This window comes from Protopterus annectens, chromosome 1.part0 (genome assembly GCF_019279795.1).
Source record: "Protopterus annectens isolate FY-2018-M chromosome 1.part0, PAN1.0, whole genome shotgun sequence".
In the NCBI taxonomy this organism is placed as follows: Eukaryota; Metazoa; Chordata; order Ceratodontiformes; family Protopteridae; genus Protopterus; species Protopterus annectens.
Window position 1 is genome coordinate 557,976,070 of NC_056725.1, and position 22,672 is coordinate 557,998,741.

The 22,672-nt window shown below is 43.9% G+C and overlaps 1 protein-coding gene across 1 annotated transcript in view; it reads left to right on the plus strand.

The window, feature by feature from the left end:
- Positions 1-22,672, plus strand: part of KCTD3 (potassium channel tetramerization domain containing 3) — an 816,466-nt gene that overhangs the window by 177,881 nt on the left and 615,913 nt on the right. Inside the window, exon 5 of the mRNA XM_044061321.1 lies at positions 4,857-4,915. Coding sequence (XP_043917256.1) covers positions 4,857-4,915 — 59 coding nt within the window. The remainder of the gene's footprint in view (positions 1-4,856; positions 4,916-22,672) is intronic.

The following is a 22,672-nucleotide window of genomic DNA, read 5'->3' on the forward strand; positions in this document are numbered from 1 at the left end:
TTTCTTGAGGCAAGAAAACTCTGAAGCTTTTGGTGCCTAAATCACAACTTTTTATATGTCTCTGCTTGAGCCCCACAGTGGTTAGGGTGTGTGGAAAGTGTCTTGTGGCTTTGAAAACTGGCTGTTGCCTATATCCTTGGTAGGTTTTAGACTGTACAGCTTAGGCTACACATCTACTGTCATGTTTTTTTTTTTATTCATTTATGAAACACACTTTATTTGCAAATACAGGAACAAAATATGCAAAACTGCATTAATAAACGGTGCAAGAAATTATTATAGCAGTAGAATAGTCTAAAAGTCAACAGCGAGAAACAAAGGAAATCAGATATCCGTTGTAAAGCATTAGAACTGGAAGCACAAAGTAGCTGTGGTCATAGGACAATGGATAATTATCAGCTTATTGAATACTAACCCAAATCTTAACCATATTAAACAAATGTTCTAAACCTTACTCATTCTGACTCATGAAAATTTTTTTTACTTTAATGTGCTTTCTTCCCAAAGCTTAGAAACTGAAATAGAGGAAGTAGATAAAATCATTATAATCTAAGTTATAACTACTGATTTCTTATAACCCAGATACAGTTTAAATACCACTTCTTATTTAACCAAAGTGCATATATCTCCAGTTTTTCCACTATGTTAACAATTTAGCCTTGCATCACCTCTGTTAACTATGTACATTATTTAAAACGGAGTACCAGGGAATACAGCATCTACTGATATATTTCCCCCTACTTTCATAGGAAATGCTATCCATATGACTGCTATCCATAGATGCTATTTATTTGCCTCCTTCTGTCCCTTTCCTCTTGAGTATTCTTCTTCGTCCCTCCTTACCCTTTCCACCAGTGGTGTAACCTCCTTCCTAGCTGGGCCTTCCTTCCCTTTCCACTTTTTTACTGATCACTTTTTAAGCTAAAATATTAACCAAATAATGCCCTGCATACCATTGTCTTCTCCTCAGTCTTCAGTAAATCCCAGTAAAAATTCCTCTTTTCCAACTTCTTTCTTACCCCACTTATTTCATTAATCATCTTTTCTAATTTCTCCAAGAATTCCCTCAAATTTAGACATTCCCAGAAAATGTTATTCCAATTGTGCTCTACATCTTCAACAACTTTATTCACTGCGAGAATATTTTATGCAGTCTAGCTGGGGTGTAAATCAAAGTCAAAGTAAACTTAATTGTCATTCAGACTTTACAACTTATGCATCACTGAATGAAATTTCGTTACTCCATCTCAAGGTGGCGGGATTTCTACATATAGACCATCTGCAGTGCAACAGCTCCTATTGACATGACACACATTATTTTCTTAAACTCTAGCTACTGTACATATTGATTGCACATACAGGAGTTTCCACGGTAGTCATTATTGCACAGTTGTTTACAGCTTTGATTAGTGCACAAAAACATGAATTTAAGAATCTTAGGTTCATAGGTAGGTACTAGGCTATCGGCCCTGGGGCCTATACAAGCCCAGCCAAAAAGGTACCCTGGCTTTTGCCACCCAAGAAAATTATTTTCCTGTGCCACTGTTGAGTAGCGCCACAGAGGTGATCCCTGGGGTGAATTTCCTATTTCCCATCCAATCAAGATTTTTCTTGAAGAGTGCTAATGAGGAGCTTTGTTTGATATAGATAGGTAGTTTATTCCAGAGTATGGGAAGTCTCTGGGACAGGAATCTATCCCTCCGGCATGTTCTGTTTTTTGTGGTGACAAGGTTTAGGTCCCTAGAGCGTGTAGCTCAGAGGGATTGGGATTTCTTTAAGTGGAGCATGTCCAACAGCTCTGGGTTTGACATAGCTTTATATGTTAGGCAGAGATCACCTCTGAGTAGGCGATATGCGATGGAGTAAAGCTGGAGTTTGAGATCGTCTGCGTAGGGTACCTGTTTGAGACTGGTAATGCTCTTTGTGAGGTATTTCTGCGGCCTTTCCAGTTGTTGTAGATGTCTTGTGAGGTACATACCAAAAGGGGCGTTGTACTCTATAATAGGCCTAATGAGTAGAGGGGAACAATGACCTCTTTTTTTTCTGGATGAGAAACCTTTTGTGATGAGGTGTGCCACATAAAAGGATTTCCTGACTACTGTGGCAATGTGATTATCAAAGGAGAGACTACTGTCAACCTGTGTCCCAAAGTCTCTTATCACACTTTCGGTGTTAAGTATACTACCGCCTATGTTGTAGTTCATGGTTGCAGAGTTTTTACCAAAGGGGATGACAAAGCACTTTTTGGCATTGAGCTTGAGGCCACGGCTTTGACACCAGGCATCTGTCTCAGTGAGGCCCTTTTTTAGGATGTCCACATCGTTAGGAGTTTCGATTATGGCTCCTAGTTTGCAGTTATCTGTGAAAGTCGTTAGCCAAAGACCTTCCGTGTTAGCCTGTACTTCAGAGAAGTAGATACCAAACAGGAGAGGACCCAGGACTGAACCCTGTGGTACTCCACTTGTCACTGGTCTGAAGTCGGATTTGGAGTCTGCTACTTTCACATTGTGGGTTCTGTCAGTGAGCCAGTTGGCAACCCATCTCACTAGTTTAGTGAGTTTATCTATAATTCCAGAGAGGGGGATGATGTTGAAAGCCTTGGCAAGATCTAGATAGGCTGTGTGAACCACCTTACCCTTGTCTATGGCTTTGGTGACTGCTTCAAAGAAGTCTATCAGGTTTAGGAGACATGATCTGCCTTTTACAAACCCGAACTGGGTGGGGTCCAGAGTTTGGAGATTACCAATGTCTTTGTTTATAAGTTCCATGATGATACGTTCCATAGCCTTGCAGACCAGGCTCGTCAGGCTAATTGGGCGATAGTTCCCGGGGTCCGTGGTGGCTCCCCCCTTGTAGAGTGGGATAACCGTCAAGGTGCGCTCTTCAGCGGGTACAAAGCCTGAGGTGAGGCTCAGATTGAACATGGTACTTAGGTGGGGTGCCAGTTCATTCTGTAGTTCGTGTAGAACGCAGCCTGGTAGGTTGTCTGGTCCCATAGATAATGTGTTCTTGGCTTTGGAGTGTGTGTTTTTTACCTGTGCAGCCTTGATTACAGGAACTTTGCATTCTTACAGTATAGAGATGGGCCCTTTAGGAGGGTGAGAGGGGGGTAAAGTTAGCACTGAACCCATCTGCCAGGATGTTGACAATATCAGTTGGGTCTGTATATTTACTGCCATTGTGCTGTAACTCAGAGCAGATCTGAGTGTTGCCATTGAGATTCTTGACATAGCTATAGAATGCTTTGTGATTGTCTTTAGAATCAGTGGCGATTTTGTTTTCGTAACTAGCTTTGGAGGATTTTATCAGGGACTGCAGCTTCTTACTGAGGCTGACCAGGGAGCTAGGTATGACTGTAGATTAATTGCCACCTTGAGTTGGTATCTGTCAAGTTATCAAAGTAATATAACTCGCTGCTTTCACACAGCTTTGGGTTTCAGACATGGGAGTATCATATTATAGTTAACTCATCTGCATCCTAACACTGTAAGCAGACTGAGATAGGCAGAATCCCAAGCTGTGTTTGCAGGATTGTGTTTATGGACAAAGGTGAAAAAGTAAAGTAGTAGAAAGTACCTTATTAACTGGAATCCAGCCTGATTTTTCTGAATATGTGAACGATGTAGACCCAGATTATAGAAATCATTGTAAAAAATGTATAGTAAAAATGCACTTTTCCTCCACCGAAGTAATGGTCTGTTTTCAGGGCGCTTTTTATATAGCTCACTCTAAGGTTAGCACAGATCCTTGCCAGTCCCATTTTCTGTACAACCACCAATACAGTAAACCACACCTTAACCCTCATTTGTGGTGCTGAGCTCTTTATTTATTCAGTCAATTAAATTTAATGTCAGTAAGTTTGTACATGGACTGCTTCAGCTCTGTTTCAGGATAACCAGTCTGCTTATCTTGGCATTGTGTCTGATGCTCTGTTTAAACCATCTCCTCACTGATTTTACCTTCATTGCTGTCCAGTACATCCTATTGCAGATTAGCTTTCATATGTATACCTCCCTGCAGCTGATTATTTTTCCATATAGTCTGAAATAGATAAAGAAAGAGTGAGGGAGAAGAGAATGGGTTAGTGAATAATGTGCACCATCTCACTGGTTAGGTTCTGCACTACTGCATTTTATGGTTCTAGTTTATCCTGCTTTGGTATATCATGAGGTTTGTGGTATGTCAGCAGGTATGACCTAATGTTCATCTGTTCACTGTTGTCCTAGCAATTATGTCCTGTGTATGTGTGTTCAGTAGTGTACAGTATATATGTGTGCATGTATGTGTGTGTTTGTGTATATATATATATATATATATATATATGTGTGTATAGTAGTGTACACTATGTATGTGTGTGTGTATATATGTATGTATATATATATATATATATGTATGTATATATATATATATATATGTGTGTGTGTGTGTACTGCACATAGATTTAATTTGATATTGCCATAGTATGAACTGTATTTGAATATAAATAAACATGAAAATGTTATTTGAAGGCATGCAAGATCTTCCCTTGGTCCTCTGCACAAATCCGTGAAATTTGATCTTCTCACGAAATGCAGGCATCCTGTACTGGAATGATAGCACATAAACATGTGTTCTCTTTTAGCCGTGGTTTTAGGTGAAGTTTCCCTTGCACTGTAAGCTTTACTTATACTGTCAATAAAAATGTGCTTTTCAGTTTTCCACTTGCTGTTACAGAAACTGGAAATAAAATTTTCACTCCTAAAAGTACTCTGAAAAGTAGTGCTTAAATTAAGTAGATCAGAAATAATTGTATTTTGTAGAATGTGTGTGGCTAAACTGTGACCTAGAATTAATGTTGCACTTTTTTTTTATTTTAGGGGAGTGAATATTAATGTCCTCAGACATGAAGCTGAATTTTATGGAATTACCCCACTAGGTATGATAATTAGAGAATCAAAGGAATGTGCGTAATGGACAGATGAGTAGTTAAGCCTGCTGGCTGTGTACTGTTTATAGTTGCTGGACATGTGACACAACAGCTGTACTTCTTATTGAAGGCAACTGCTCTAGAGCCATACTTTTTAATGTAATCTTTGTGAAGCAGCATCTATAATGCCTGTACCTACAGCTTCCCTCTGGATTTGAGAACACTTTTTGTTTAATTACCTTAGAAATATCAGTAGAGTTTTTGGTGAAATTTAGCAGATGGATCGCAGACACCATCTTTGTAGTTTCTATGGTTTGCTGTGACTTTTAGAAATTACTGCAGCAAGAAACAAAAGGGGCTTTAAACCAAGAATTGCATTTATGCACAGTCTTCTTTTCCGCAGTACGCTTACTTACCTTTTGGATCAGTACATCTGTGACGTGTACACTGTAGCTTCTGGCTGTTTTGACCACCTCGTTTGTTCAGATCTGGTGTTTTCATTAGGCCTTCCACAGATAGCACGGCCACCAGATATTCTGCAGCATGCTGACTGCCTCTAGTTTTAGCACAGGCAAGGACAGGGGTTGCCTTCTTTACGAGGCACTGTAGAACCTGGAAGACTTGTTCCCATGTATTCCCCGATAGATGGGCATACATTGATTGAGCCAAAAATGTATGTTATCCACTCTTTCCATTTGTAACATTCATTAGTTCTACCATCCTTTGTCAGGCTGTGATACTGTTCCAAAAGGGTCCTTCATCTCCTTTTCTCTCCCCTCCCAGGATAGAAAGAACTGCCAAAGGCACTCAGCACTTAACTTTCGTCTTTGACCTTTTACTAACCTGGATCTGTTCCTGAACCAAGGTCATTGGGAACACAGATAGACAGAGTGCCTCTTTTCCTGTGGACTGGCCGTTAGAATCTATATCCATCTGAATACACTGGAAGTAAATGGTACCTGTTTTCGGATGTGATTAAGGCTTTTTGTATTTATTTGTTGCTTATCTAAAAAGGAAAGGAGTAAAGCACTAATTAATTCAGTTGGTCATGTGATGTAGTTTTTGTATTTAATGATGGTTGTCGGGACGCATTAATCAGTCTGAAGAAGTGTCATTATTGTAGAGACGAAAGCGCTTACTGATGGTTATTGTCTTTTTAATAAACTGTTTTGGTTTTAACACCAATTTTTTTTTTTTTAATATTTGACAAATCACAGAAAGATGACTAATAATTTCTTCTTACACCTATACTTGGGTGTGTCATCTGTCACGCAACTCATTTGCGTGACCCTTGCAGGACAATGTAATATATGTACTATATGACAGTTTTTGCACATTGCACTTTAAGATGTATGAGAAAAGGCAGCCCCATATTTGTTAAATGCTATGAATAAAGCATGTTACAGTATTTTATACCTTTCTGCAACCATGTGGTGAACTGTGCATGTACAGTGCTGCACACAGGTGCCTAGGAATGTGCACAACACTGTAGAATTCACTGCAGAGCTTGGCAAGTCAACACAATATGGAAATTGAGCAATGCTGGATGACCGAGTCCCTATTTAATTGTATTCAACTCAGTGTTGTGTTTTATAAGCAGGAGGAATTCACTGACCTTTACTAAGGTACATAAGCATTTATGAAATAGCAACACTGAAGCCTGCAACAGGTGAATCTTAGACTTAATTGCTTACAGGTGCTGGACAACAGCTTATTCATGCTACAGTTTTTAAACTAAGTAATAACTAGCTTTGACAGTACTGTTATGGGTTAGCAAGTCAAGTTAAAAGAGTACTGCAAGGCTAAGGCAGTGCTGTGCTGAAGTTTTGTTACGCTTAATGGAAAGCACAGCCATCAGAAAATACTCAAGAGCATGAGGTCACATTCAGGCTGGCCTTGTACTATCACTTTGTTTAAAACATTTGTTTGTTCTGTAGATTATACGTATGCCAGAGATGTAAAATTATTTTTAATAATGAGAGGAAACAGTCAAGCCACCTTGGGGAGTGTGAATGTTCAGGCTTAGTATGGGAGACATTTGATGAATAATGTTGTGTGATTGACTTTTTATAAAATGTCTGGATAGACATTGATAGGCAAGGGGGACAGTACTGTAAGGGCTTTTCTGGACCATTGATGACCACCTTGCTAATACCACTGTTTTCCATTCCTACAATGCCTCAAAGGTAGGAGGCAGAAAAACACTAAGTCTGCTGAAAAAGCTTACCTGAAAAACAAAGTTCTCTGAGGTAGTGAATAAAATGCCACTCTAGACTGTTTCCATGGCCAGCAGTTCTTTTGGGCAGGATGCTGTCAGCCAGGCCTACCAGCAACATGCCTAAAAAGATCTGGTGGCAGACAATGCTGCCACTGGGTAGCACTGTACGTATGGAATGATCTGCAGCAATATCACTCATGCACCAATATCACTCATGCAGTAGAAGAGAAAAAAGAATTGTCAATCTGGCATGGGGAAGGTAGGTCGATGTGTGGTGGGCCACAGAGGCAGGGGTATTTCTGGCCTCCGTTAGTGGCAGTGACACTTCCACATAGTCCCAGAGTGCAGTGCAGAGCTTCATGATGCACCAGGGAGTATCTACTAGAGATGTACCAGGCATGTAGAGATCTTTTGTACTGGTAGCCATAATTCCTGTTGACCCATTACTGATTAGCCAGGTTAAATGAGAAAATAAGGGATTCCAGTTGCACAACCATCTATACAAGGTGTGCTGTTTAAATGCTTGTTTGTTTTTTTAAACATTACTATTTATACACCTGACTTTGTATATTTCTGATGCTGATTGATGTGTAGAATTGATATTGTGCTTTACTGTGTTCACAGGTGATTCTGTATCCAGAACCCCGACTGTGCAATTTGCCACCACCTGACTTTGGGGGGGTATGCAGCATCTGATGATGGTGGGAATGGGCTGGCACAGTTAAGGAGTACAGTGTGTGTGCTAGACACTGTGAATGTGGCCAGTGGATCCCTTACACAGACCACAGATGCAGCCTGTCTACTTGTGGATACTGGGGAGATGCATCACACCACTGTTTCACATGGAGGACAGGTTACTGGTGACACAAGCAGTTAGGAAAGTGTGCTATTCCTTCTGGATATGTGCCAGGATTTGCCACAGTCTCCCTTGATATAAGTACCGGTGCTTGCTTGAGACATGGTCAAACCCCCTCCCCTGCAACTGCTGTGTCTATGGCCGCAACCAAGTGTCTGTGTTGGTGAAACAGGCTAGTACCACAGCAGTCATATTGGACTGATGCAGGGTATGCAAGCTGACCTCTGAAAGTGGATGCCCTGGATTTGTAATTGTTTTGATTGACTAACTCACATACCTGATCATGCAGTGTCCTCTCAAGCTTGTCTGTCATGAGTGAGGTGGTGTCTGAGACACTTTTCTCACCAGTACCTCCATGGATGATGGCTGTGGATGGCATTACATCATGTTCATGCAGTGCTAGCACTTCCACAGCTGCATCTGTTGTGGAGGTGTTTACAGCCAGGAAAGGATATTCCCTGGGTCATGACATGCATGGCAGTGAGACATCTAGTAACCGGTGACATTCACTGTCACACAGCATGCTAACAACTAGAAAGAACCATTGTACAACTAGTGCACTTCCTGATAGAGCCAGCTCTTCTGCATGGATATGTGCATAGGATGCTCATCCCTCTACCATGTATGCCCTGGAACATTCCAGTAAGTCATAGATCAGTACGCAGTGCTGCAACAGCTGCTTAACTTTTGTCCTAGCAAACACAGAGACTCACCACCACTGCCCCCATACATCACACATACACACAGATAAGTGACACTGTCCCTTCACAAAGCTTTTTACGTTAATCCCACCCCCTCCTGCTACCCATACTCACTCAAAGCCCATGCATCAGGTGCACTGTTTCTTGTATTTGTCATCAGCACACACATTTCATTATGAAAGACGTCCACAGATGGGCCCCCACCTGTGCAAATTATGATGACTGTATCTTGCCCTTTGTACACTGTTACTCGGGTTGCCTATGTTTGGGATGACTATCTTGACGCAGTGTCACCAGCCAATGCATAAATAAGCATAGTCTGTTGTGAGTTTTGCATCCATCATTTTACTGTCATAAGTTCATATGTTCATATATTATTTGCTTTACTCTACTTGTATGGGCTACATTTGCTGTATTTGCTTTATTCAGCTTTAGTATGGGCTAAAGCTGTCTGTAAGCCATTGCCTCTTTCCAGTGCCACGACATACTGTATTTGCCTTTGTCTGGTATGATCATCCAATGCTGCTGGCTCCTTAACTGATATTCTTCGTGTTTCACTGTTGCAGTCATCACCTGTGGGTTATCCCTGCTGTGGTAGCCTTTGGTCGGCTCGAATACCAGAGTCATTGTTTTTGTGCGCCGGCTGCCATCACCTGTAGTCTGATGTGGGGTCGTTAGTGCTATAAAGCAAGGCAGCCGATGTCATTACATCGGTCTTTCTTGCCGTTGAGCCCGTAGCAGAAGCAGTTCACACGAGTGCCGGTCGGTCACTACCAGAACTTGAATTTCAGCAGAAAACCTCTAAAGCTAAGTACCCCGTTGGGGACCCTTTTTTCTTGCTCTAACTGATGTCCAAAAAAGTTAACAATGGTCTCACCTTTGGAAAGCAGATCCCACATCGAGACTTTCATTCTTACTGCATCACTTGTTTAGGCCTAGACCACGATATCCCTTGTTGCCATTTCTGTGCCCTCTTTAATGCGAGAACCATTCGCAGTAGAGCTCTTTTTGTAGACAATTATTTTCGTGTTCCATTTTCCAAATCCGATATGGCGTCCATCAGCCAACAATCTGTCGACATTCCGAAAAACACAGAGATAAAGATAGAGACAAGCCACCCAAGGCTAAGCCTTCCAATGACGCTACCGCTAAACAAGTAGTCAGTTCTCCAGAATTCAGTGAGGCGCTTTTGCAACCCCTGATGCCCGACTCGCTTTCTATGCAGGCCTCTGTCAAGACCCTTTCGGAGTCCAGTATACCGCAGAAATGTCTCTGCTTCGGTTGGGTCCGGAGCTGCAGTGCAGGCACCGGCTTCCAAGGAGACCTTTCGCACAGCCGATTCTAGACAAAAAAAATGACGTCTTCGCATCTGACTGCTGCATCTTAGAGACTGACGGATTCTCTCAGGCCTGGAAGCCAGGCCACTCCTAGGAAATCTGCTTCTAGCCACCCTCTTGCTACTGCTTCCCCACCCCAAGCTCAAATGCTTAAAATGGTGGAGTATCTCATCTCCCTTATCCAAGGTACTCAGGCCCCCACTCCAAAAAGGAAAAGGCATCCTTCTCCTGAAGTTATGACAGACCAAGAGTCTGAGGAATCTGATTATTCTGCTTTTGAAGAGGAACAACATCCCTTAACTGTTTGAGGATTCAGATGCAGAGGAATCCATCCCTTCTGCCTCCCCTCCAGAGGACCTCTCCTAAACCCTTCACTCCCTCAGGGAACATTTTCAGTGTGAATCTTAAGACTTCCCGCAGTCAAAAAAACGACTTTGAGAGTTTCTGCACCTGCCCCAGCACAGACCCCTGGCCATCCCACCTATTTTGGAAGTGGTGGATGATGTTTTCCATGAATCCAGCTTAGCCACTGATGCCCTGCCTCCTGCTCCAACTAAACCTGACGGGTACTACAGAGTACTGGATTCTCTCAAATACCTGTACAGGAATTCTGCAGGGAACAAAAGGAGCTAAGACTAGTTCTGCCAAGAATCGTCTACCTTCTGACAAAAACTCCAGAGCTCTGGACAGATGGGTTAAGAATGTATACACCACTGCAACCTTAGCTGTCAGAACACTCAGTTGTCATCCGAGGCCCAAAACTGACGACGAAGCCTCTTCTAGGCCAATCACCGGTTTTCAGTGAGGCGCCTTCGCAGCCCCTGACGACCGCTTCTGGAGAACCAAAAGCCGCCTCTGACTCCCACGTGGAGATGGCTGGGCCTTCGGACGCACAAGCTCTTCAGCCTACCAAGACTAACCTTTCAGAGGGATCCAGAGTAGCTGAGCAACCCACAGCTACAGAGGGTGTCTTCAGACCTACTCAGTTAAGTATTAAACCCTCAGTTAAGTCTAAGCCTCCCTTAAAATCAAAGAAACAAATATAGCATTCTCCAGGACAGGCCTCCATGCCTAAGAAACAAATGCTCAATATGGCCGAAGACCTAATTACTCTGATCAGGGGGTCCCATCCCCCTCCTGATAAAAGGCCTAGACAGGATGCAGACTATGACTCATCCGACCAGGTGTCCATCTCTTCTGATTCATCCTCAGACCTAGGATACTCTTTACCCCCTTATGAGGATTCTGATGCTGAGGAATCAATTCCGTCATCCTCACCGCCTGAGGACTACTCCTTTGGGGAAACCCTACATACCATGAGGGAGCATTTCCACTGGGAAGGCCAGGATTACTCAGAATCCAAGAAAAGGCTCAGAGACTTCCTTTTACTACCTCAACACAGACCCCTTGCTATTCTGCCAGTGTTAGATATTGTGGATGATGTGTATACTGAATCCAGCTTAAATCCTGATTCCTTACCTCCAACCCCTGCTAAACCTGACAGATACTACAGAGTCCCTGACTCTCATACATTTCTGTATAAAAGCCCTGTAGCTGACCCTGAAACTATTTCTCAGGGATCCAAAGGAGTTAAGGCCTCATCAGCCAAGAATTCAATTCCCTCTGACAGAGATTCCAGGGTATTAGACAGATGGGGAAAGAACTTATATACGTCTGCAACTTTGGCAATGAGAGCCTTAAATTGCCAGTTTCACATGCTAAAATATCAGCAATTCTTACCGTCTCAGTTAAAACAAAAAATGCTTCCAGGATCAGATCCTCCTAATTTTAAGGAAATGCAGGATTTATTGCATGCAGCTAAACAAGTGGGAAAGCATACTTTGCAATGTGGTTTTGATTCTCTAGAGGCCTCCTGCAGAGCAGCAGTTACAGGCTCTGTCATTAGAAGACATGCTTGGTTAAAAGAACATACGTTACCAAATCATGTTAAAGCAAAATTATTGGATGCACCTTTGCAGCAGGATGCGTTATTTGGAGTTAAGGCAGAAGAGGTATTAAAGAAAATGGAGGATAAGGCAAAATCTATGCAAACGGTAAAGGATTTCTTACAGGTTCAGCCTCCTAGATTTAGCAGAAACTGGCCAACTAAGAATTGGTCCTTTCCAATTAGACAGACCTCAAAGGGGAAGATACAGACGTCCAAGAGGTAGAGGTCAAATACAAGGTCCTTACAGGCCTCGACAATGGGTTGCATCAGGCCAGAAAGAAGGGGAAGACAGGCCCCAACCATATAAAAAGCAGCTCCATTGACTTCCCACTACAGCTGCCAAACAAATCCTTCTTGGCAGCCCCCTTGGGAGGAAAACTGGCACTCTTCTACCACAATTGGCAAATGATCACCAAAGACAAATGGGTTCTCAGCATTGTATTTCAAGGTTACAGGTTCCACTTTCACACTCTGCCAAGGTTAAAAGGAATGCCAAATCTGCCACCAAATCAATGGGCAGAGGCTCAAAAACAAATTACAGCACTCATAAATATGAGAGCTATTCAAAAGGTACCATCACAGGAGCAAGGACAAGGATTTTATTCAAGACTCTTTCTGGTACCCAGAAAGGACAAAGCCTGGAGGCCCATTCTGGATCTTTCATCTCTAAACACTTACCGGGATGTTCCGAAATTCAAAATGTTGACATTACAGCAGCTTCTTCCCATGCTGGGCAAGAAAGCTTGGCTCGTGACTTTGGACCTCAAAGAGGCATACCTGCATGTCCCTATTAGACAAAACTGCAGAAGATGCCTCAGATTCATAGCTGGTTCAATGCACTACCAATTCTCTTCACTGCCCTTTGGCTTATCTACTGCGCCCAGGGTCATCACAAAGTGCCTGGCACCAGTAATTGCATTTTGCAGACAGAAAGGAATTCAAATTTATCCGTACCTGGACAACTGCCTGATTCAAGCAGAGAGCAAGGACATTTTTCTAAAGCATCTGGCGCTTGTAAAAAAGTTAAGTTGCCTGGGGTACACAGTAAATGAAAAGAAATCAAAATTAGTGCCCTCACAAGAGATTATATTCCTGGGTGCCAGCTTGAACACAACGGCTTATCTCACGCCAGACAAACAAGGACAACTGACTCAATACTTTCAATTGATTGCAACAAAGACCCAGCTCCCTGCAAGAAAAATTCTGCAGGCCTTGGGTTACATGGCATCCTGCATACTACTAATTCCATATGCCAGACTGCATATGAGGAAACTACAATGGTACCTAAAGAGTGTATGGTCTCAACACTGTCAAAGTTTGGAAACAGTTATACCACTAACCCCTTGCCTTCAACAGGAGTTTCAGTGGTGGGCTCAAGCTTGTTACCTCAACAAGGGACAGCCTTTTACACAACCCACAGCCAGGCAAACACTGACAACAGATGCATCGGATTATGCTTGGGGAGCACACATGGCAGGCAAATGTATTCAGGGCATGTGGCCCACAGAACAAAGGCATCTTCACATCAATCAAAAAGAGATGCTAGCTGTACAAAATGCGCTTATAGCTTTCAAGGACCTGCTGCATCCAGGACAACTACTACAGACAGACGACACCACAGTTATGTGGTACATAAACAAGCAAGGGGGCACACAATCCTACCCCCTATGCAGACAAGCGATGACCTTATGGAACACTGCTATAAACCTTCAAGTTCATCTGCAAGCGCACACAATCCTACCCCCTATGCAGACAAGCTATGACCTTATGGAACACGGCTATAAACCTTCAAGTTCATCTGCAAGCGCAATTCCTGCCAGGAAAGAAAAACACACTGGCAGACGACTTAAGCAGAAACATCATGGATCCCCACAAATGGGAGTTGAATCCACAAATATTCAGAATGATAACATAGAAATGGTGGAGCCCAGACATAGATCTGTTTGCATCCCCAAGAAACTGCCAGCTACAAAAATTCTGCACAAGGAGTTACCATCCGCAAGCATGGAAAGTGGATGCCCTCTCATTCAGCTGGGAGAACCTACAAGTATATGCTTTCCCACCACTACCTCTCCTGCCAAAGGTACTCATAAAAGCCAGGCAGGAAGAGCCAAGGATGATCCTGATTGCACCAGACTGGCCACGCCAGCACTGGTACCCAATCTTAAGGAGCTTAGCACAAGAACCACCCTGGATTTTGCCTCAGATCCCACATCTGCTGACTCAGCACAACAAACAAATACAGCCAGCTAAAGACCTTAAACCTAGCTGCATGGAAGATTCCTTAGTCAAGCAAGAAACGCCTCTCTCCATAGCTGTTATGGATGTCATTCTGGAGGCCAGAAGGCCTAGTACCAGGAAAGCCTATTCGGATAAATGGAAGAGATTCTGTGCCTGGAACCAAGCTCACAGCCTTGACCCTCTTGTCCCAAACATTCCTCAGATACTACAATACTTAACTGAGATGCTGGACAAAGGACTCTCCTTCTCATCCATCAAGATCCATGCCTCTGCCATCTCTGCTCATTACAACATGGATCCACCAATTTTCTCTAATCCTCTGTTAAAACTACCTCAGAGGGGCTAAAAACATAAGACCGCCCCGTAGAGCACCTACTCCAACTTGGGACCTCAACTTTGTTTTGGAGAAGCTAACTTTACCTCCTTTTGAGCCAGCCAACACAGCAGAATTAAAATATATCTCTTGGAAAACTGCTCTGCTCCTGGCAATAACATCAGCACGAAGAGTTTCAGAATTACAGGCACTAATGGCAGTGGAACCTTTCCTCATTTTCCACCAGGACAGGGTGTCTTTACGAACTAACCCTACTTTTATGCCAAAGGTGGTATCCAGTGTGGCTCTAAACCAAACTATTCACCTGCCAACTTTTTATCCTAAACCACAGAATAAAGGGGAGAGACTACTGCACTCTTTGGACATTCACAGGCAGTTACGCTTCTACTTGGACAAAACCAAAGCTTTCAGAAAATCTGAGCAATTATTGGTAGCATATGCTGCAGGAGCACAGGGAAAAGCCATTTCAAAACAGACTATTTCAAAATGGATAGGACATTGTATACGTTTCTGCTACACATGCCATGGAAAACCTGTACCTAGCAGCATTAGATCTCACTCCACCAGGGCAACAGCCACTTCAACTGCCTACCTCAGGGGAGTACCTACCAAGGGTATTTTGGAAGCAGCAACTTGGAGTTCTGTACACACCTTCACCAAGCATTACCATCTGCCTCTATACTGTAAATCCAGAGCTGGCTTCACCACTGCAGTGCTGCAGGGCCTTATAGCCACCCCTAATGCCTTATAGGACCAGCCACCCTTCCTCAGATTTGGGATTCTACCCAAGTGTAATGACTGCAGCAGTGTAACACGATGAATATAGTACAGTTTTGTGCCTACCATAAATGTAGATGTTCGAGTGTAGACACTGCTGCAGTCCAGGTTACCCTCCCTCCTTCCCCTCTTACTGGCTGGTACGTACCTATGTCTTCTACCCTTACTACCTATGGGGAGTATTTGCTGGTAGCTGTAAGTTGTTTTTTGCTTTTCTTATGTATGTTTTATTAGCAGTTGGAATTGCCTACATATTTAGAGGCACCTGACATCTGGGGCAAGAAAAACTGAAGAAAATGGCGTCGGCTGCATCTTGTATACCCCTGTCGCACTGACGTCAGGGAGGAGGCGAAAGCAACCGACGCCGGACCAAGACTTTGGAACTCTGGCCGACTGCGGGACCACCTGACGGCAGGATAACCCAAGTGAAATGACTGCAGCAGTGTCTACACTCGAACATCTACATTTATGGTAGGTACAAAACTGTACTTTTTAACTCTTGCTCTTATGCACTTAGGAAGTTGCTAGAGTAACAGGCTTTGTATTAGTTTGCATTTTCAGAAGGATCCAAAGTCTAAAACTCAAATGTTTCCCTCATTTAGTGAGTGCAGTCCTCAGGGCTTTGCCATAAAGCCACAAATTTTACAAGGAACAGACCAAACATATGGGATAAAATCAGGGACATTCTGTGAAATTAGGGAGAGTTGAGAAGTTGAGCACTATGCTTTAGCCTACTTGGCAAACCTTCTCCTGTAACAGTCCAAACTCTGACTTTTGACCTCAGTCACAGGTAGCTACTGTGTACCTGTTTCCCTAGTGTTTTTTTTCCCATAGCCCTAACAGAGCCATATTCAAGTTGGGATGAACTGTCTGCCTCCCACAAAGGGAAGGAATTCCCCATCCAAAGGATGAGAGCCTTCAGGGCCATTGTGTCCTTTGCTACTCTTGAGGTAAATGACCCCCAAGTAGGGACCAGTATCTTGTGCTTTTGTGAGGTCAGCTTAGTGGCAGGGATCATTGCATGTACTTCAAAAATTTGCCACCATTTTTAGACATTTCTTCATCTTTTTAACAGCTAACAGTAAACTTTAGTAATCTTAAAAGCTAAGAGCATATTTACAGTTGTTTTCTTGTTCATATTTTCAAAGTTGAACAGTTCTCTTTTTCTTGAATGCTTACTTTGATACATTCTAGAAGCTTCAAAGCAATGTATATTAAAATATTTAAACAATGGCAAACACTACACTGTTCTGGTTAAGTTTCTATCAGTCTTTAGTCTTTGTAGTACTTTTCCTTCAGTATACTAATTCATATTATACAACGACCCCCCCCATTAAATATTCAAAAACATGCACACTGATTGGTCAGCGTGCACGTTGTAAATCAGAGTTATAGTAATGGAAAAGGGTCCGGTCGCCCTGACTTTTTCCATTTCTATAACTCTTTTTTTTTTTTACAGCAACGGAGAACGCAAGATCTCTGTTGCTTCATACTGTCTCGCTATGTTAAATGAGTTTAACATAGCGAGACAGCTTTAAAAAAGCAACGGAGAATATCTGTTGCTTTTTAAAAGCTGTCTTGCTATGTTAAACTCATTTAACATAGCGAAACAGTTTTTAAAAAGCAACGGAGATCTTGCTTTCTCCGTTGCTTTTGCCCACAGCTCTGATGTACCACGTAGGCATGCACAGTACATCAGAACTGCCACAGAATACCAGACAGCTGCGGAAGGGCAGCAAGGAGGCATTATACAATGCCATTATTTAAGAAAAGTAATTATTTTTTTTCTTAAATAATGTCATTAATATAACAATAACCACTTCTGGGTGTGGATAATGCTGGATTTACCCACGGTTGGCTTTGTTTGGCCACTCGGGCTTCACCCTCGTGTCCAAACCACACCAACCGTGGGTAAATCCAGCATTACCCACACCCAAGCGTGGGTTATTGCTATAATAATCTCTCACAATTGTGTTGCAGTAATGATGTGTTTACACCTTTGACATTAGTAAATAATTAAAAGAAAATCTATATTTATTACTTGAAAGTTTCCAGCAGTCCTACAGCCATCCCCTTCTGTAGTACATGCCTGTCCTCAATGTTTCCCCTATAAAGTTTTCAAGGTAGCCATTTAGAAAATCCATTTGCCATGACATTTCTTTTGGTATTCTACTTTCTGCAAGTTCTAACTCGTACGTATATGGAATTGCTATATCATCGATTGTTGGCACCATCATAGATTTACAACATTAAGTAATTTTGTTAGCTACAAACGTAAATGTAGCCCATTCATTCCATAGAATATCATGATTGAGCCATCTGTGAGTTATGCTATCATGGACACTGAGATTGGGCTGTTTCCCCAGTACCTTCCCCAAAGCATAGAAAGGCTTGGCATGCAGTGGACTGTTGTTAAGTACACACCCACCTCCATGAGTATGTAATCAAAGTGCCCAACCCTGTAGACAGCACCACTGTATGATCCTGCTCTCCACCAGTGGTTCCATAGTGCATGTGCACTCAAGCACATGCCCCCCCCCCAAAAGAGATGTGGCCAGGTTTAGGGGCATTATTCCACCCCCCCCCCCCCCCATGACTCCATCAGGCACTGTACTGGTAATGTAACTTGCATCACTTGAAGTAAAGTCAGGACTTTATCCCAGTACACCAGCGCATTGGCTTTCTCAAGTCTAAGACTTGACTAAAACACACCAGTGTGGACAGTGAAACAGTAACATTAATAAAAAATATTTACCACATTTTCAATTTACTCTTTTGTAAGGAAGACCTCAGAGATCAGTATGCATTAATTGTTGCATTATAGTTAAAACTCTTTAAAAGCACATAAACAAATATACAATGTGAAGTTGTTCAATCTTGCCGTTCATTTTTTACTGATGGGTTCAGAGCCGATCCATCGGCTCCGACACGGCCGTTAGCAAAGCTCAAGTTTTACCAGTAGCTCGAGACCAAGCCCCTTATCCCGTGATGCACTGCTGGAATTACCCCAGGTCTAGTTTGCCGAGTCACGGATCTCAGTGGTTTCAGTTTGCTCGAGCCTTTTTTGATAAAACAATCACTTTTCGCAAGTTATTTCATAACTTTTTTCTGTTATCAGTTAGACTAGTTTTATAATAGCTCCTGTAGTTGTCTCTGTTAGACTTATTTCCCTTGGTGCTTGATTATTTAGTATAGTTGTAGTGGCCTCGTGTTGGGCCTAGTTATTCAGTGTGTGTTTTTCTATTACTATAGTTATTGCATTGATAGTATAGATAGCTAGTGTGCAGTTATATATATTTACATATGTTATCTTGAGCCTAAGGGTAGTTGTGACATAACTTTTAGGCTGCATTTAGGCTGTGTGGTTTGGGATATAACTTTTAGGCTGTATTTAGTCTGCGTGGTTTGTTTATTGAGTTAAGCCCAAAGTTCTTTCTTGATATGTCGGAGGAAAAAGACAAGCACCCAAAGTCTGGATTCAAAAAATGTCCAGACTGCAGGCAAAAGATGTCTCTTACTGATGGGCATGTTTAGTGCGTGTATTGTTTAGGTGCGGTGCATTTGCAGGAGTCCTGCAGTATTTGCCATTCCTTTTCTTCAAGAGTTCTTTTAGAGAGGAAAAGGAAGCTTGTGGATCGAGGTTTGCTGAAGCTTTGACTGACCAGGATGGGACCAGCAAGTCCTCTAAATCTTCTAAATCCTCAGCAGACTCCAAGGCATCTAAAGACTCGAAAAAGTCAAAGAAAGTGGAGGATTCTGGGAATTCGGCTCCACAGCCCTCTGAGCAGAGTGTCTGTTAATTTCAGAGCCGGTCTCTGATAGACCTGTATCTCCACTCCTTCAATCTGCACCTTCGGTGCACTCTTCTAGGTCTTCTGTCAGCCTCTCAAATTTGGATATGGACTGATTGGTGCAGAAGCTCTTACGGGCATCAGGCCTTGCTAAATTGCTGTCGGCTCCGACCCGAGCATCAGAACCGAAGACAACCACCCCAGATTTGGCTGCTCGTCCTCTGAGCCGTACCGATTCTTCAAAGCCAGAGGGGGCTGACCTGCTGATCGTGGAGCCTTTGCAGCCGAAACCTGCTCCTGTGTCATCGGTTCCATCTACTTTGACATCCTCGGCGCCGACCGGGGACTCTAGGAGCCGACACTCTCCTGTCTGGTCCATGGAGGATAGTCGCACCAACTTGTTGGTGTCGATTCTTCCTCTCGGTGCCTCGGCTCGGATGAGCTCTGTTCTTACCTCTGGCTCAAAGCCCACTGCTTCGGTGCAGGAGGGGCTGGCGGTTCCTTTGGGTCAGTCGACTCCTATCAGAGCAGTGATGCTTTCGAAGCCATGAGGAGAACCTTGTCCCCAAAGACATCCTGATGCTTTCGAAGCCATGAGGAGAGCCTTGTCCCCAAAGACATCCTTGACACCAGGTCTGGCCTCTTCTTCCCCCAAAGTGCCTGTGTCTGCTTCTGCCTCCATCATCTAGGCCAAGCGTAGAGACACTGAGCCTCAGGTCACCCCACAGGGCGCCCCTTGCTGTTCCGAGACCTCCCCAGAGGCTCCCACTGAGGAGGTCCCCAGAAAGAGATTGTGTAAGAGGAGACACTTGGACTCCCCACAGGAGTCGATGACATCTGACACTGACTTGGATGAGTCAGAAGGGCCCCCACGATCCCCCTCTGAGGATATCTCCTTTGCAGAGATACTCGAGATCCTTAGGCAGAGGGGTGATTGGCAGTACAAAAGCCCTACTGAGGACGAGTCAGTTCTTCTGAAGGCTTTCGGGTCTCAACCTTCCTCCTCTTGGGTGTCTCCGCCCTTCGATGAGCTCATGCAGCTGGTCTCTCTGTGAGCGTGGGAGTCACAGGAGTCCATGGAACCTGTCCCTCGGAGGCCTAACAAGTTCATTTCTGCCCCGTAGATAAAGACTTTTGTCCAAGGGAGTCCCTGTTGATGCCATGGTGGTGGCTGCAGCCACCAAGAAGGAAATGTCTGAGACTTCGTCGATCCATTCTCCTAACGGAGTCCAGGATCATGGATCGATATGGGAAACACATGTTTAGTTCAGCGACTTTTACACTCCGATCCCTGAACTATTTGACCCATTTCAACAGACTGCAAAGAGATCTCCTTAAGGAGTTGGGAGATGCTCTTCAGGGTACTGTAGCTGCAGGGGCTTCCAACAAAGTTGCCATCCAGCTTGCTACCCTAAATTTCCATTGTGAACTCATCCATGCATCTCATATATCCAGCCGATGGGATGAGTAGGGCAGCGCGGGTACAGGAGTTGCTCTAAGAAGACATTCATGGATGTGCTTGTGTTCCTTCGCGGAGCCCTTTAAGTCTTCATTTGTCAGCACCCCTTTTGATGGCTCATCTCTGTTTGGGTTCAAAGTGAGGGAAACTCTCACCAGGGGTGAGCAGGAGGGAAAGACTCTGTCTGCCGTCAGAGTCTGTTTTTTCCACTCCTACTTTGCCTTACCCCAAAGGCCAACAGGGAGGAAAAATGTGGTTCCGAAAAGCCAAGGAGCCTTTCAGGACACACGTGATCAACCCCCCTCTAGGGGCAGAGGAGGGGCTAACAATGAAAGACGCCACCTTTGCGGCAGAGGGGGTTTGCAACACCAGAGTGACAGAGATCACTTCTCTGGTCAACCCTATCAGCGCTCCTGAAAAGGAGACCCGACTGTCCTGCTGTGGAGGCAGTCAGGGAATATTTCATACCATTGTCCACCCCACCCACGCCAGCAAGAATAATTCCGGACGTTCCTCCCAGTTACAGGGAACAAGCAACTATAGAGGTCTGCAAGTTGCTAGAAAAAGAGTCATCCAGCCAGTCCCAGCAGACCAAATAGGATCCGGAACATACTCAAGATTCTTTTTGGTTCCAAAGAAAGGGGACTGGAGACCTATTTTTGACCTCAGCAGACTCGACCAATTTGTGAAGAAAGAGAAGTTCCGGATGGTCACGCTACAGTCTATACTTCCCTTTTTAGGGAGAGACAATTGGATGTGCTTGGTAGATCTCAAGGATGTTCATCGTGTTTCACTGTTGCAGTCATTACTCTTGGGTTATCTTGCTGGCAGGCTACTTGCTGGCAGGCTACCTGCAGTCGGCCTGAATTCCAAAGTCTTGGAATTGATTGTAATGCCTAAGTGATGGCAGTGTGTATTCCCTTGCCTGAATCAGTTGATGCCTGGTGCTGGAGGTAAAGAGCCAGTCGTCTAGGTATGGAAACGCCTGGAATCCTAGACACGTCAGATGAGCCGTGACCACTGCCATGCATTTGGTGAACACTCTGGGGGCTGTAGTGAGACCAAAGGGCAGGGCTCGAAATTGATAATGATTGGCTGCCAGCCGGAAATGCAGATGATCTCTGGATGGCCTAGCCATTTTTATGTGGTAGTACGCATAGTACAGTTGTGTACCTACCATAAATGTAGATGTTCGAGTGTATTCACTGTTGCAGTCATTACTCTTGGGTTATCCTGCTGGCAGGCTACCCGCAGTCGGCCTGAATTCCAAAGTCTTGGTCCGGCGTCGGTTGCTGTCACCTCTTCCCTGACGTCAGTGCGCCAGGGGTATAAAAGATGCAGCCGATGCCATTTTCTTCAGTCTTTTTTGCCGCCTGGTGCCCGAAGCAAAAGCAGTTTGCAAGTGCCGGTCGGCCGACTCCTGAGGGTTTCAAAATCGAATTTCAGATCCGAAGTCTTCATTAAAGGTAAGTACCCCATTGGGGAAACTTTTTTCTTGCTCCAGACCGATGTCAGAAAAAGTTAACAATTATATTTCTTGTGGGAAGCAAATACCTCATAAGGATTTTCATTCTTTCTGTATTCCTTGCCTAGGCCGTGATCACGACATTGCTAGCTGTCGGTTTTGTGCTAGATTTAACCAACACACTATTAAGCGTCGGTACAATTTTGCCTTTCATTACTTTGGCCGAGGTTTAATTATATAATGCTGTCGGAACAACCGACGACCGAAGTTTATAAAAGGCGCAAGGAAAAGGACAGGCATCCGAGGTCCAAAATTGACGACGAGGCCCCGGCTAGGCCAGTCACCGGTTTGCAGGTGCTCAATGAGGTGCTTTCGCAGCCCCTGACACCCGCTACCTCAGAGCCACACTCCGCTACCGACTCCCACGTGGAGCCGACTAGGCCTCTGGATACTCAAGGTATGGGACCTTCGGAAACCATTCCCTCAGATGGGTCCGGAGCCGCTGAGCAGGCATTGGCTTCTGAGGGTGTTTTCAGACCTACACAGTTATATGTCAAGCCTACCTCAGCTTCAAAGACAAAGACTAAAACAGCTCTAAAGACGAAGAAACCAGTACAGCATTCTCCTGGATAGACTTCC